Source organism: Eretmochelys imbricata, chromosome 1 (assembly GCF_965152235.1).
Source record: "Eretmochelys imbricata isolate rEreImb1 chromosome 1, rEreImb1.hap1, whole genome shotgun sequence".
In the NCBI taxonomy this organism is placed as follows: Eukaryota; Metazoa; Chordata; order Testudines; family Cheloniidae; genus Eretmochelys; species Eretmochelys imbricata.
In genome coordinates, this window is record NC_135572.1 from 56894362 (window position 1) to 56911738 (window position 17377).

Below are 17377 nucleotides of genomic sequence, written 5' to 3' on the forward strand. Positions count from 1 at the left end.
AGTGGGGGAGCACTAGAACAATTTGCCAAAGGCAGTGGTAGATTCTCCATCCCTCGATATTTTTAAAGCAAGTTTGGATGTTTTTCTAAGAGATCATGTTCAGCTTCAAACAGGAATTAATTCAGGGCAGTTTTATGGCCTGTGTTATACAGGAGATCAGAGTAGATGATCACAGTGGTTCCTTCTGCCCTTATAATTTATGAATTCATAAAAAATTTCTGGGTTGTGAGTGTGTATTGTTGTTTTTCTTTTTTCTCCTTCCCCCGTTTCCTTTTGCCACTGAAGAAAACAGGAAAAAAAAGGAAAAGGGAGCAAAGGGGGGAGGGAAAATGTCAATACGTGGGGAAAAAAACAACGTGTACAAATCTGAAGATTTTAAAAAAATATTTACACAGAATATTTTTAATTAGAAAAAAAATTTTTTTGTAAAAATTGTTTTGGGGATCAGTCCTAACTCTTACAGATTTTGGGATCACTTCCTATTTAAGCTAAGAATTCAAGTAATGGACAAGCTTAGCAGCTTTCTGTTACTGATGACTAGGGTCCTACCTAATTCACAGCTGTGAAAAACACATAACAGACTGGTTTCAGAGTAACAGCTGTGTTAGTCTGTATTCGCAAAAAGAAAAGGAGTACTTGTGGCACCTTAGAGACTAACCAATGTATTTGAGCATAAGCTTTCGTGAGCTACAGCTCACTTCATCGGATGCATACTGTGGAAAGTTTAGAAGATCTTATTATATACACACAAAGCATGAAAAAAATACCTCCTCCCACCCCACTCTCCTGCTGGTAATAGCTTATCCAAAGTGACCACTCTCCTTATATTGTGTATGATAATCCTGGGCCATTTCCAGCACAAATCCAGGGTTTAACAAGAACATCGGGAGGGGGAGGAGGGGTTAGGAAAAAACAAGGGGAAATAGGCTACCTTGCATAAAGACTAAGCCACTCCCAGTCTCTATTCAAGCCTAAGTTAATTGTATACAATTTGCAAATGAATTCCAATTCAACGGTTTCTCGCTGGAGTCTGGATTTGAAGTTTTTTTGTTGTAAAATAGTGACTTTCATGTCTGTAATCGTGTGACCAGAGAGATTGAAGTGTTCTCTGACTGGTTTATGAATGTTATAATTCTTGACATCTGATTTGTGTCCATTTACTCTTTTACGTAGAGACTGTCCAGTTTGACCAAAGTACATGGCAGAGGGGCATTGCTGGCACATGATGGCATATATCACATTGGTGGATGTGCAGGTGAACAAGCCTCTGATAGTGTGGCTGATGTTATTAGGCCCTGTGATGGTGTCCCCTGAATAGATATGTGGGCACAGTTGGCAACGGGCTTTGTTGCAAGGATAGGTTCCTGGGTTAGTGGTTCTGTTGTGTGGTATGTGGTTGCTGGTGAGTATTTGCTTCAGGTTGGGGGGCTGTCTGTAGGCAAGGACTGGCCTGTCTCCCAAGATCTGTGAGAGTGTTGGGTCATCCTTCAGGATAGGTTGTAGATCCTTAATGATGCATTGGAGGGGTTTTAGTTGGGGGCTGAAGGTGACGGCTAGTGAGGTTCTGTTATTTTCTTTGTTAGGCCTGTCCTGTAGTAGGTGACTTCTGGGAACTCTTCTGGCTCTATCAATCTGTTTCTTCACTTCCGCAGGTGGATATTGTAGTTGCGAGAATGCTTGATAGAGATCTTGTAGGTGTCTGTCTCTGTCTGAGGGGTTGGAGCAAATGCAGTTGTATCGCAAAGCTTGGCTGTAGACGATGGATCGTGTGGTGTGGTCGGGGTGAAAGCTGGAGGCATGTAGGTAGGAATAGCGCTCAGTAGGTTTCCGGTATAGGGTGGTGTTTATGTGACCATCATTTATTAGCACTGTAGTGTCCAGGAAGTGGATCTCTTGTGTGGACTGGACCAGGCTGAGGTTGATGGTGGGATGGAAATTGTTGAAATCATGGTGGAATTCCTCAAGGGCTTCTTTTCCATGGGTCCAGATGATGAAGATGTCATCAATATAGCGCAAGTAGAGTAGGGGCATTAGGGGACGAGAGCTGAGGAAGCGTTGTTCTAAGTCAGCCATAAAAATGTTGGCATACTGTGGGGCCATGCGGGTACCCATAGCAGTGCCGTTGATCTGAAGGTATACATTGTCCCCAAATGTAAAATAGTTATGGGTAAGGACAAAGTCACAAATTGATAGAGCCAGAAGAGTTCCCAGAAGTCACCTACTACAGGACAGGCCTAACAAAGAAAATAACAGAACGCCACTAGCCGTCACCTTCAGCCCCAACTAAAACCCCTCCAATGCATCATTAAGGATCTACAACCTATCCTGAAGGATGACCCAACACTCTCACAGATCTTGGGAGACAGGCCAGTCCTTGCCTACAGACAGCCCCCCAACCTGAAGCAAATACTCACCAGCAACCACATACCACACAACAGAACCACTTACCCAGGAACCTATCCTTGCAACAAAGCCCGTTGCCAACTGTGCCCACATATCTATTCAGGGGACACCATCGCAGGGCCTAATAACATCAGCCACACTATCAGAGGCTTGTTCACCTGCACATCCACCAATGTGATATATGCCATCATGTGCCAGCAATGCCCCTCTGCCATGTACATTGGTCAAACTGGACAGTCTCTACGTAAAAGAGTAAATGGACACAAATCAGATGTCAAGAATTATAACATTCATAAACCAGACGGAGAACGCTTCAATCTCTCTGGTCACGCGATTACAGACATGAAAGTCGCTATTTTACAACAAAATAACTTAAAATCCAGACTCCAGCGAGAAGCCGCTGAATTGGAATTCATTTGCAAATTGGATACAATTAACTTAAGCTTGAATAGAGACTGGGAGTGGCTTAGTCTTTATGCAAGGTAGCCTATTTCCCCTTGTTTTTTCCTAACCCCCCCCCCCCCCCCGCTGTTCTTGTCAAACCCTGGATTTGTGCTGAAAATGGCCCACCTTGATTATCATACACAATGTAAGGAGAGTGATCACTTTAGATAAGCTATTACCAGCAGGAGAGTGGGGGGGGAGGAGGTATTTTTTTCATGCTTTGTGTGTATATAATAAGATCTTCTGAACTTTCCACTGAATGCATCCGATGAAGTGAGCTGTAGCTCACGAAAGTTTATGCTCAAATACATTGGTTAGTCTCTAAGGTGCCACAAGTACTCCTTTTCATTTTACATAAGACTGTGAAATCTGGCCTCCCCCATGAAATCTGATGGGGAGGGGTAGGATTGGGGGTGCCACAGCTGGGGGCTCCTACTGTGCGCCAGGCTGTAGCTCTCTGTGATGGTGGATTGCAGTTGTGGGATAACTGGAGCAGAGTGGATTTTGGAATCAGGAAGAGGTCCTCTGACTTATTCTTGCACCCAGGGCTCTCTCTCCCCATCCCACCCCCAGGAGAGGACACCAGTCCCTGTGGATTCCTGCTCCTGAGCAGAGACAGATCAAGATCTCTTGAGGCTGTGGGCCAGAGCGGGGGGGCAGCCACTGGAACCGTGGCCTCGCCCCACCCCTTCTGCCTGTGGCCCTGCCAGCAGCCCCACCCCATTCCGCCTCTTCTGCCTGCAGCCCCACCCTGTTTCGCCCCTTTCCCCATGGCCCCACCCTTGTTCCACCCCCACCCCTACACTGGGCCCCAGGGCCGTGGCAGGGGGAGATTTTTCTGGAGCCCCAAATTGCCCAGGGCCCCTGTGCATGGGCCAGTATATCGCCATTGCTCCTGAAGCTGCGTTGGGCACTGACCTCACCAATGAGATCACGGCACCAGCTGGATCAGCCTTGTTCCCGCCCATTCGTGAGCCTCACAGCTGGTACTGGCACAGCAGTGACTGGGCACTACCAGCCTTGAACTCCCCTTGTCCTGCTTGCAACTCCTGGGCCACCCCATCCCCACAGCTCCCAGACGCTCTGGAGCCAGAGCGCTCTCTGCACAGATGCTGCTACCCCTCAGCTACTCTCTCCCCCTACAGCAACTGGGGGCTGGGGAGGCTGCAGGGATGTGACTGGCAAAACCCAGGAATTTTAATGTTCCAGGAAGACTTACAGATTTCCTGGGACAGCTACCCTTTAAAAAAAAAAAAAAAGGCGGGGGGGGGGAATAATCCCAGGAAAACCAGGACAGGTGGTAACCTAGTCACGGTTGTTACCTGTTTCCTGCACATAGTTCACACCCAGCCTGCTTTTTCATATGAATCCTATAAACTGGAGCAAAGCTCTGGAAGATTGTCTCCCCCAGCCCTTTGTCTGTTGCATACTTCTTGCTCAAAGGGTGCAGAACACACATGCTCTGTAGTATGTGAGTAACTGGAACGTTATTTTCTCATAAGAATATTTAAATATACAAAGTGGGCTTTATACCTCTGTAACTAAGACTTTCTTGTTAGATGGGTGAGTGTGGGAATCCTCCTTAATGCCTATCTGCCTTGCTTTATTTTTATTCTATCACATCTTTGTTAAGAGAGTATAAAATCCTTGAGCCCATAAGCAAATGTTACATATTTTTGTAACCTTTCAACAAGACTCCTCAAAATGAAAATATGGGCATGTTTGATCCTATATTTTATGGACAGTACTGTACATAAGAGAGACTTATTAAACTTTCAGAAGGAATTCTTTTCCTTTTGTCATGTCACATGCCTATATTTTTAGCTAATAGCTGGGGGGGGGGGGGAAACAGTCATTTAAATTTAGCTTCTATTCTGAATTACTTTTTTTGAAATGGGATTGGCAGCCACATACATGCCTCTGAACCTCCAACCACTTCCAGTTGCACCTGGAAAGGATAGACAGGAAGTCTGAACTAAAACAGGATTTTTGTTGGAGAGAAAGGGAATGGGGATGGGGGTTGGGAAAATGAATTCTTTGTGCTAAACTTTTACCATTTTGGACCTGACCCACACATCTGGATTCCCAAGCTATCTGCCCATGAGGCAAAATTATATGAATGAATTTGAAGTTCTGCTTCAGATGAACTTGTGTAAATAACTGGCCTAATTCTAATGTGAATGTTGCGATATTAAGGAAGGATTTCTCCTGTGTAATAGAAACACAGGAATTGTCATACTGGTGGAGACCCAACATCCATCTAATCCAGTAGCCTGTCTCTAACAGTGGCCAATGCCAAATGTTTCAGAGGAAGGTGTTAAGATGCCTGCATTAGGCAGATGTGGGATAGACTGTCCACTCACATTAAGACTCATCCTGATTTCTAATAGAGATTATCTTAAACCCTGAAGCATGAGATTTAATATCTCTTCCACAAAAATTTTGTTACTAATTATGATCATTCTGGATATTCTTGATATCCATATAAATGTCTAATCTTTTGTTGAACCATGCATGGTCTTAGCATCAAAAATTTACTGTGGCAGTGAGTTCCACACTCTAATTATGCATTGTGTTTTATCAGGTTTGAATTGAAAGCACCAAGCTACAGAACTATGGCCCTGAATTGTCCACATTTTAAATTTTAGTTACAACATCCTGAAAATTAGTGCTGGATCAAACCAGTGGGCTGCCTAATCTAATATCCTATCTCTCATAGTGGTTAGTACCAGATGCTTCAGAGGGACGTGCAAAAAACCAAGTGGATAACTTGGAATAATCTGCACTAGGTGGAAATTTCTTCCTAACCCCTATCAGATTATGGTTTGTCTGAGGCATGAATTTATATCCCTTCTGTGGAACAAAGAGAGTTGGTTTTTTTTTTTTTTTATGCTACTAATTAGAAGGACTTTTGAACCTGTACTGTTTTTCAGATAACCTGTGATTGGGCTTTTCTCCTCTACTCCTGTTACAGACTCTAGAAGGAATTTTTCAAACTGTTTCTTGTGGTTTTTTCAGATTTGATGAACATTAGGGGCATGGCTGATTGGGACTTTCATAGGTTCAGAGGTCAAGTAATTCTTCAAAACATCCCTTTACTGTAAATCGTTGAGTGTGAAATAATACTGCAAGGAACAGAGCCATAGTTTAGTGAAAGCATATGTTCAGTGGCCATGGAGAGCTTTTATTTTAAATAAACATGCTGAGAGCTCATAGTTAACTTCACTTTTGCATCTGCTGAATATTTTAAAAATCTCAGTTAGATGCTCATCCCCTCCTTAAATTACTGATAACATTTGATGTTTTAATTAACTTTGCAGTGCATTTTACTGGCATCTGTTAACTTAGCAGCACTTCCACCTGTATAGAATGTTACTGTTTTAGAACTCAGAAGTTACATCTGTTTTATTTTGTTTCTTTTTCTTGCACTTCAGGCTTTGTCTATGTCTAGCTCCCCTCCTAGTTGTGTATGGGAACCAACCATGAAGCAGAATTTTGCCTTTGACAACATCGGCTACGAAGGGAGCACTGAAAATATGCCCTCTCAAGATATGCTTCCTCAAATGAGCACTGTCACGGTCAATATTTTGGGTATGACTTGCCAGTCTTGTGTGCAGTCGATAGAGGGCAGAATTTCCAAGGTGAAGGGCGTTGTGAGCACCAAGGTCTCCCTTGAGCAGAGCAATGCTGTAGTAAAACATATACAGTCAGAAATAGGTCCCCAAGAGATTTGCCAGGAAATTGGAGACATGGGCTTTGATGCCAGCATTGCAGAAGGAAGAACTACACCATTATCTGTAAGATCGACATCCTTGGGAGAAGCACTAATGAAGCTGCGGGTAGAAGGTATGACATGCCAATCTTGTGTCAACACCATTGAAGGAAAGATTGGAAAACTACATGGTGTGTTGAGAATCAAAGTCTCCCTCAGTAACCAAGAAGCAGTCATTGCTTACCAGCCTTACATCATTCAACCTGAAGACCTCAAAAACCACATAGATAACATTGGGTATGAAAGCACTATTAAGAGCAAGCTAGCCCCATTAAAGCTTGGTACGATTGATCTAGAACGCTTGCAGACTACAAGCACAAAGAAAACTCCAGCCAGCCTGAACAATAGTAATGTGAAGCCAGCGGTAGGCAAAATGAATAGTACAACAACTATGACGCTGGGAGTAGAAGGGATGCATTGCAGGTCTTGCGTCAAAAACATTGAAGGAAATATATCCGGTCTTCCAGGCGTACAAAGTATTGAAGTGTCATTGGAATATAAAAATGCTGTCGTGCAATTTAACCCAAACGTAATTACCCCAGTATCTTTGCAACAAGCCATTGAGGCCCTTCAACCTAGTAACTTTAAAGTATCCCTCCCTAATGGAGTGGAAGCAAATAATGGAGAGCTTTTATCAAAGGCAGCATTTTCATCACCTCAGCTTCGTAGCACATTCTCTGGGGATCAGCTGACAAGCACAACTGTACTTAGTATTGATGGAATGACCTGTGGATCCTGTGTACAGTCCATAGAAGGCACAATGTCCCAAAGAAAAGGGGTACAACATATATCAGTTTCGTTAGTTGAAAGGACTGGAACCATACACTACAATTCAACTGTAACTAATTCAGAAGAGCTAAGAGGTGCTATAGAGGACATGGGATTTGATGCTTCCATTCTTACAGGTACTTACATGTTTTCTATAAGTAAGCTAGGAGAAAGTAAAAACAATTACTTTTAAAATTGATAGTTGGGGGTGTGGGGGTGTGTGTGTTTTGGGTTTTGGGTTTTTTGTTTGTTTTTTAAGGCTAGAAGGGACCATTATGATCTGGCCTGCCCTGTATAATACAGGCCGTAAAATTTCACCCTGACAAATTATTTATTTCCACATTCAAGTGAGTGTGTGATTGGGCAAAAGAGTTGTTTTTAAGTTACGGTATTCAGACAAAAGTCTAACCAGTAATGTAGTGGCTTTTAAATAGCAGAGAACCTGAGAAAACATACAAACTGCACTCCACTGAAACAGGTTTCCACTCTTCTCCTCTCCACCCACCAAGCTGGTGTGAGTATAAATAATATACATGGGAAACAAACACTTTAATAAAATACCTTATGGTTAAAAGCAACCATTTCCCTAACTGGAATTGCTGCCTGGCACTTCAAGGCACGTCCATACTGCAGCTGGAGGTATGATTAGTAGCTGGTGTAGATGTACTTGTGCTAGCAAGCTAGCTAGAGTACAGCTAAAAATTGAAGTTAAGATATGGGCTGCGCGAGCCAGCTAGAGTAAAGTTAGCGCATATATGTCTATATAAGCTGCCGATCACACTCTAGGCTGCAGTGCAGATGTATCCTTAGTAGATCTTCTGTACCTCAACTGCAGAATGGTTATGCCAAGGGTCTAATCCTGCTTCCGGTCAGTCAATGTCAAAACTACTATTGACTTCGATGACAGGGGCGCTGGAACAATTATTATAGTGGGGGTGCTGAGAGCCATTGAATCAAACTGTTAACCCTGTATGTAATGGAATCTACTTCAAGCCAGGGGGGTGCAACAGCCCGCCCTGCACCCCTAGTTCCAGCACCTATGTTCAATGGGAGAAGTATAATGTATAAATCAAGTACGCTGGATTGAGTACCTGTGTTTAATGGTTAAGATGTTGCTATAGTGCATAATCTCATTTACTTGGTGAATTTCAAAACCAAGAATAATAGTAAAAAGCTATGCTTTACTAAGCATATAACTTTGACAGGTTTCCACACCCCTTTCTGCTTTGTCCCATTCCTAGGTCTTATTTTTGGACACGTTGATTTTTGGCACTGTCAGCCATTGGGGTGGGGTGGGAGGAGGTTTTTTTTTTTTTTAAATTTTTAAAATTGAATTTATCTTTTGGATGCATTAGAACTAAATGAATAAATATAGCTTTCACACCCTTTATTTTTAGAGGAAAATTTGCTTTTTTATATATTTAGTGCAATTCTGCATAAAGTGTAGTAAACAGGTGTGCAAAGTCTGAATGACAGAAAAATACAGTTTTAATGTGTGCTTTTAGAAAGGATGGTAACTTTTTATGGAGTTAATACTTTTCTAAATAAAGGCATTAAATAATTGTGCACAGGCTTACTGACACAGAAAGGAAGTGTTTTTATATATATGCACACACATTTTTAGAGGAAATTATTTGATATGCAATTAGTATATTGTTCAGCTTTGTTTAGCAAATGCACAAATATTCCCAAGTATTAGTGATAAAGAAAAACTATAACTATAGAGCTAGTTACATACTAAAAGGCATAGTCACCTTTCAGAGATGACCAAGAACTTTAAACCACCAAGAAAGGAAACAGACAGAAGAGAGAAGCATTTCGTGCCACAGATTGGTAGTGCCCAAATGGCAGAAACCCCTGTTCTGGGAGCTTGAGATAAAACCACACCTCCCTTGGCTGAACCAATCAGAAGGTATTCTTTAACCTAGGGGCCTCTTGGGGAATCCCACATCATAGGAAATTGTGATGCATTTTAACATTCTGAATCCACTTTATGGATTTATCCATAGATATTTAATTACTCCATATTTTCCCAAGTCACTATGAACACAGCACTTTATTTATTGCAGCATATTAAAATATAAATTCGAACTAAAATACCAAACAAAAGGAGTATGCCTGTAGATTTATAAGAACTATGTAAAGTTATCAGTTAGGCTTATATCTGTTGAATTCTGGACCAGAAATAAAATTTCCTCTTTCTACATAATGGCTTAAGTTGTATTAGAAGTCTCTTAAATTTTGTAAAGTTTTTGAAGGACAGATAAATCTAACCAAAAAAAAAAAAAAAAAAGCAAAACATAGAACACACAGAGACATAGCACCATTCACCTCCCATATCCCTGCCCTACTGTTCAAAACCATTAAGTGTACATTGAAGCCAACTTGTAGGCTATCTTATAATCACTGTAAGTATAATTCAAACTAGTTTTATATTATTTTATATGTCACCCACTTTCACACACATTCATTCTTGTTTTTTCAGCATTCCTTTATACAAAATACACCCAACCTACCTTTAAAGAAATCTAATGATGTAAAATTGGTTAATACACCTCATTTAGACAAAATACAGAATTGGTTTAAACTGTTCTATGTAAAAGCGTTAATTATACTCTGTACCAGAGAACACTTTTCCCACAGGCACAGCACCAACATCCACCCTCCTCTTCTCTTTCAGAAAACAATTACACATACAGTCAAAGAAAATTGTATACTATTTTATAGATAAACTACCTTATGAATATATTCAATTTTATTTTTGTTTTGTAGATAAGACTCTTACACGTGTTATACTGGTTTTTCAGCATTATTCTATATAATATACACCGAGTCTAAATTAAAAGAAATCTAATGGTATAAAATCGGTTAATACACCCAACTATGAGACAAAATGCAGGATAGTTTAAACTATTTTATGTAAAAAGAATTGATAACACTTTTTACTATTTTTCCCACAAACTGTGCCCTTTTTGTTAAGGTCATCTTGCTCTTTCAGAATTGGGAATGTAGATTAAACAACTGATTAAACTTTGATTTAATAAATAAAATAAAACCAGGAATGGGGTATTAGGGAAAACTGTGTTTTAGTATTTGAGGGACAGTAGATGGTATATTTTAAGACCATTTTGTCTGTATTTTAAACGCCTTTAGCTATAAATATTTTGCATTATTAACTTGTGACTCCTTTAGCAAAATAAAAAAAGTTAGAAATCGTGGCACAGACACCTATACCCACAAAATAACCCAGACTCTTAAAGGTAACATGAACAGAACATGAGGATAAGAAAGTTGGTCTGGATTTTTAGGGATATTTTAACAAACTGGCCAGGTGGCAGAGAGGAGACCTTAAGCTTATAGCAGACTTACTATTCATTTCCACCTAGACTTTTTTGTTACCTTTGATTTAAGGTTGCTAGGCTGAAAATCCACATCAACACAAACTGTAAAAAGCAAGGAAATAAGCAGTAAAGTCATTCAGCACTCTGTCTACACTCCATCCATCAGTTCCTTCCTCTTCCCAATCTCAGCTCACCACCCACAGTCCAGCATATCTCTGCCCTCCTCCCCAGTACCCATTGGGCAGCCTGCAAGCCAGATAAATGGGGCAGCTCCTTCAGCTGCTCCCTGGCTTAGTGTAGAGAACTAGTCTATGGATCTGGCTGGGGCTGGGGATTCTCCATCTGGGTATTCTACAGAGGTGGCCTACTCAGTGCCTGAGAAGGGAAGGAATTGATCCCACTGGGCCTGATCCTGAGGAATGCTAAGTACTCACAATGACCTTGACTAAAGTGTGACTTGTGGGTGCTCAGTACCTCTCAGGACCAAGGCTATACACTTTTATACCAGCGCTCGCTGCTCAGTTTATGGAGTAGCATTTGGATTACCTGCTGAGAAATGCACTCGTTTTCTAATCCTGGTTAGAGATCAGGTGCTGAGCTGGAGTCCTGAAGGAAAGAAGATGAGGACAATATGAACATGTAACTGGGCTGTATTCTCTAATGCTTTAACTGCCATGAAGTCACCCTCAGGGTAGATATTAATATCAGCAAACAGACAGATAGAAGGGGATCATTCGCTGATTGAAGATGGATTGCCACTAAATAAAGCAAAATGGTCATGCAGTGTTGGTAGACTGCCCAAAAGTAACAAGTTGCTTGTGACTAAGGAAGCCAAGATCACAGGGTAGTGAGTCACCCTGTCATTTGAAAAACCTTGGATGTTTCTGTTGTTAAATGTGTTTCCAGTTTCCTTCTTTAAACATTTTATCATGTTCTGTTAACCAATGTTAATTCTGTTTATGGTGTGTTTATTCAAGATACCACCACTTGGAAATATACGGATCAGCCTCTTTTCAAGGACGCTACAATTCACCCTAATGCTTGGGAGTCAGCTTCCCAGAGAACAGAAAATGTTTCTGAATCCTCTCATCAAGGCTACATGTCTGATGTCCAGCCAAAGAATTCTTCCCTTGATAGTCCAAAGCCACCCAGTGTAGCAACAACAGAAAAGTGCTTTATGCAGATCACAGGCATGACCTGTGCATCATGTGTGTCGAACATTGAAAGAAATCTGCAAAAAGAAGATGGTGAGATGTTTAAAATTCCTATAGATGGTCTGTAAAGTACTTTGGAATCTTCTGGATGTGAAGGATACTGCATTCTGTCAATAATAATTAATACCTAGCTCTTACATAGCTCTTTACATCAGTAGATCTCAAAGCACTTTACACAGATCAGTGTCATTATCCCCACTTTACCTTTGGGGAAACTGAGGCACTAGGTGGGAAGTGACTTGCCCAAGGTCACCCAGCAGGGCAGTGGCAGAGCCAGGAATTGAACCCAGGTCTCCTGAGCCCCTGTCCAGTGCTCTGTCTCCTAAAGCTCTATTCTTGTTATACACATTAAAATGTATTCTTGAGGGTAGGTGTAATTAATATTCTTATTTAGTTAATTATGTACTCATGTTGATACTAGCCACTCTACTATATTCAATCTGTCAGTGACTATACCAGTTGGGGGATATACCGGATAGTAGGGATAGCTGGTGGATAGACCCACAGTAAGACATAGCACCTCCCCCAAAGAGCTTCCAATCTGATTCTCATGTTCTTCTAATGCTAATGGGATTTGCATGAATAAATTAAAGGAAAGAATACGTATCTTGAGAAACGGAAGTTTTTGTCCTATTTTGTCAATATGCTCGTGGCATAACACTAGAGTGGGGAGAGTGATTAAAGCCATTAATTGTCCAAGCATTATATTACTGGTGTGCCCCTTGATTCAGTTGCATTAAGTGCTCCTCAAAGGAGGTACAAGTTTCTAATATAACCCAATTGCTCCCATTGCAGGTATCGTTTCAGTGCTAGTAGCACTGATGGCAGGAAAAGCGGAGATAAAATACAAGCCAGAGAGCATTCAGCCTCTTGAAATAGTACAGCTGATCCAAAACTTGGGCTTCGATGCTACAGTCATAGAAGACCATACTGATACAGATGGCAATGTAGAGCTTATTGTGAGTATCATGGATAGGAACCTAAGCGGTTTTGTGGTACGTGTACAAATTTGACTGGAATGTGTCTTTGCAAAGGAATCTATTTTAGTGGTTGTGTTTTTGAACAGCTGTGGTGCTGGGTGCTGCTGCTGCTTTTCTTAACTACTCAAGAAAAAAATTATTCTAAAGGGGCAAAAATGTTTTGACTCGGTAAAGAGATATTAACACCTACCCAAGTGCACAGAGAAACCTTTCTTGGCAGGAAAACACTGCACTCCTCATGAGTCCAGTGAAAACTTATTTTTTTATCAGTTTCACAAGCAGTGCAAACTTTTTGCATAACTTTGAAAAGTCCCAAACAATAAATCTTCATTAACACATCTTCAGACTTGCTAATACTCTTTTTCTTTATGGCCAGAATAATGGTGATCAAATACATAATAATAATTAGAGCCCTGCAAATCTGTGGATATCCACTTTATATCTGCTGATGCGGTTGTATTGTTTACTATATTTGCGGATCATGGATAGGATGCGGATCCAAAATTTTGTATACATGCAGGGCTCTAACAGTAAGACAGGGTAAAAGGTGGCGCATGGAACGTGGGTCGGATACAAGTTAATTATTGCAGATGCAGATTGGATGCGGATCCAAATTTTTGTATCCGCGCAGGGCTTTAATAATAATACCTGAAACTTCATGCAAAGATCTCGAATTCTGTATAAACTTTGCAAATTGTTTATACAGGGCTAAATCCTACTATGCTCTATTTCCAACTTCTGAAATAAAGGCTGCTTCTCTGCTTCCCTCTCCCCTCACCAGTCCCACTTCAGGGGCAGTGGTGAGAGAGATTTCTCTGAACTGTAGAGATCACTAACTGCATTTACATTTCTGTTCTTCAGATTACGGGGATGACTTGTGCTTCCTGTGTTCACAATATTGAATCCAAACTAACCAGAACTAATGGCATCTTCTATGCCTCCGTGGCACTTGCTACCAGCAAAGCTCACATCCAGTTTGATCCTGAAATCATTGGACCTCGAGATATTATACAAATTATTGAGGTAAGTTATTAAAACAAACCAATAATAAATATAAGGTGATGTTAAAACAAATGGAAGTGACTAAAAGTGCTGAGGTTCACTGACCTTTGCAGCTTTAGATAAAGTACACTTTCCCATATGTGACAAAGCCAATAGTGTATGGTCAATGGAGGCTACATACTTCAAAGGGTAGCCTCCAGAGACAATAACGATTTCAGTGCTTTTTAAAAGTATCAATAGCTCATAAAAATGTGATGTACCCCTCATTACTGCTCAGTGTACTGCACCAGGTCCTTCTCTGAACTGCAGATAGTCCAATGGAATGTTACCTCAGATTGCTCTCTACTGCCACCTAGAGACTCTAAGAGCCTCTCTGCAGCAAAAAGGCACTAAACCCAAGTAAATACCACTTTGAAAACATACGGTAGACCCTCAGAGTCACAAACACCAGAGTTACGAACTGACTGGTCAACCATACACCTAATCTGGAACCGGAAGTTCACAGTCAGGCAGCAGCAGAGACCAAAAGGGGGGAAAAAAAAGGCAAATACATTACAGTACTGTGTTAAATGTAAACTACTAAAAAATTAAGGGAGAGTTTTAAAAAAGAAGATTTGACAAGGTAAGGAAACTGTTTGTGTTTCATTTAAATTAAGATGGTTACAAGCTGCATTTTTCTTCTGCATAGTAAAGTTTCAAAGCTGTATTAAGTCAATGTTCAGTTGTAAACTTTTGAAAGAGCAACTATAATGTTTTGTTCAGTTCCGAACATTTCAGAGTTACAAACTGCGATGGAGTTCCTGGGGTGCAACCTGGATTGTGGGACTGCTGAGCCCTCTGTCCCACCAATCTGGGGTGTCCCTCTCACACTGTGATGCTGTGTCAAGCCACAAACCTCTGACTGGCACTGCATTTACGCAGACATCCACAGGCAGGGACACACCCAACTGAGTTACATGAATGATCTCCCAGCCACTCATGAACCATCAACAGGGAGACTCCAGCCAGTTTCCCCCACCTCCCCAGCCTTGCACCCCAGAACCGTACTGTCTTGCCCTGGTCAGAAGCCTGGCCAGTGTAAGTTCATTACCCAGTTTGCCTCTTCTGTGATGTGGAGAGGACACACACTAGCCTTTGCAAACTGAGCTGAGATTTCCTAAGCACTTCAACCAAAACACCGTTTTAGATAAAATATAAAATAGATTTATTAACTACAGAAAGATAGATTTTAAATGATTATAAGTAGCAAGCATAGAGATCAAAGTTGGTTACTTAAGAAATAAAAATAAATTCGTAGTCTGAGTTCTAGAAACTAAACAGGGTTTGAATCAAGCCGTGTCTCACCCTGACAGAGGGTACAAACAGGTCACATATCCTCAATACACAGGCTGGGACTCTTTCCCGGCCTGGGACCACCCTCCCCAGTTCAAAGTCTTTGTCTTCCAGATGTGTTTCCAGGTATTAAGTTGTGGAGGGAGCAAGGCCAAATAAAGATGTCACTCCCCCTCTTCTATAGTTTCTTCCACACCTTGCTGAAAATATCTTTGCAATGATGTGGATTAGTTCACCCCCATGGCATATGTGCCTTCTCCAGGAAATCTCTAGGATAGTGGATTCTTTTCTTGATGGATGTTGATGAGCTGTTGACGCTGTCTGGCTACTCTGTTGTAGTACCTGAAAGGCTGGTTGTGGGTGTTCCCATCCTCACAACATATTGCTGTATGTGTTACTGAAATACTTCATAACCTCACATATAATGATAACACATACAATCCAATGGGATATTAGTGTTCAACAGATCAAGACTTTTAAAATCATACCTCACAAGGCATACTTTATACAAAACATATCATAATTATATGATGGTGGTGAATATGGGGATTCCAGGGTGCTACTTTGAGTACAGAGTGTCACACGAACAACCTCCATTCTGAGGTTCTATTGTACCTCAGTTTTGATTGGAATTGATTCCCATGGTTGTTCAGAATAATCAGTGAGACGCACAATAGATGTTCAGAACAGACTCTTAAAAGCAAAACACCTTGTAATATGCCTCTAAAGAAAATAATACCAACTCGGCAGTAACCACTACATCCATAAAATCTATTACATAGTGAAGTATCATCATGCCAGTTTTGCTAGGGATGCTTTTAATTCTCTTCAGGAGGGGCAGGAGGGAGTGTAATTTTTCTGTGTGAACAGTATGGCAGAGAGTACAGTAACTCCTCTCTTTAAAGTTGTCCCGGTTAACGTTGTTTTGTTACGTTGCTGATCAGATCATAATGGTCCCTTCTGACCTTAATGTCTATGAGTTAGGGAACATGCTCGTTTAAAGTTGTGCAAAGCTGCCTGCTTTGTCCACTGCTTGCAGGAAGAGCAGCCCTGTGGAGCTAGCTGGTGGGGGCTTGGAACCAGGGTGGACCGGCAGCCCCCCTATCAGCTCCCTGCTCCCCTAAGTTCCCTGTGCAGCAGCCGCCCAGCAGGCTGTCAATTGCTGGCAGTTCAGCTGTCCCTCCCTCCATTGCCATGTGCTGCTCCTGCCCTCTGCCTTGGAACTGCTCCCCGAGCCTCCTGCTTGCTGGTTGGGGTGGGGGAGGGAGAAGAGCGGGGCTAATGTCAGGGTGTCCCCCTCCCCCTTGCTCCTGCACCCCACTTACCCCATCTCCATAGAGCAGGGGGTCACATGACAGGGCTCAGGATGGAGGAAGCTTCCTGGCAGCAGCTGCTGCGGTCTCAGCTTCCTGATTAACTCAACAAGGCAGTGCACTTAAGAGTGGGTCAGCCTACTTAAAGGGGAAATGCGCATCTCTCTCACACTCACGGTGTGTCTCTGTCTGCCATGCTGTCTCCCCTCCCTCGATTTCTGCTGCCTTGTAGCGTGTGAGGCTACATTAACAACGAGTTAACCCCTTGAGGGCTCAGCCAGTTGCTAGTTCATCATTTAGCAGTAAGGCACTCCCTGGGAAGTGTCCCACCCTCTGACTTCTCCACCTCAACCAAGCTTCACAATCATCATTCCTGTGTACAGTATTAAATTGTTTTGTTTAAAACTTATACTGTGTGTATATAGAAATATATATATATAGTCTTTCGTCTGGCCAAAAAAAAAAATTTCCTTGGAACCTAACCCCCCCCCCCCATTTACATTAATTGTTACGGGGAAATTGGATTCGCTTAACATCATTTCACTCGTCACATTTTTCAGGAACATAACTACAATGTTAAGTGAGGACTTACTGTACTATGACAGGGAAACAGATTGTACCAAAATCAGTTAATTCATTTTGTGCTCTAGGATATTCCTTCAGAGAGTGTTTCCAAACTGCAGAATTGGTACAGCCTTACAGTGAGTTGTCAAGTAAATGGTGGGAGTTACTGATAATGGTACACTAAGTTGTAAGGTGGTGGTGGTTCTGTAAAGCAAATCCTATCACTGGCCTTTCAGATAATTAC

The 17377-nt window shown here is 41.6% G+C and overlaps 1 protein-coding gene across 1 annotated transcript in view; it reads left to right on the plus strand.

The window, feature by feature from the left end:
- Positions 1-17377, plus strand: part of ATP7B (ATPase copper transporting beta) — an 88971-nt gene that overhangs the window by 38031 nt on the left and 33563 nt on the right. Inside the window, exons 4-7 of the mRNA XM_077810777.1 lie at positions 6282-7524; positions 11706-11975; positions 12738-12901; positions 13784-13945. Coding sequence (XP_077666903.1) covers positions 6282-7524; positions 11706-11975; positions 12738-12901; positions 13784-13945 — 1839 coding nt within the window. The remainder of the gene's footprint in view (positions 1-6281; positions 7525-11705; positions 11976-12737; positions 12902-13783; positions 13946-17377) is intronic.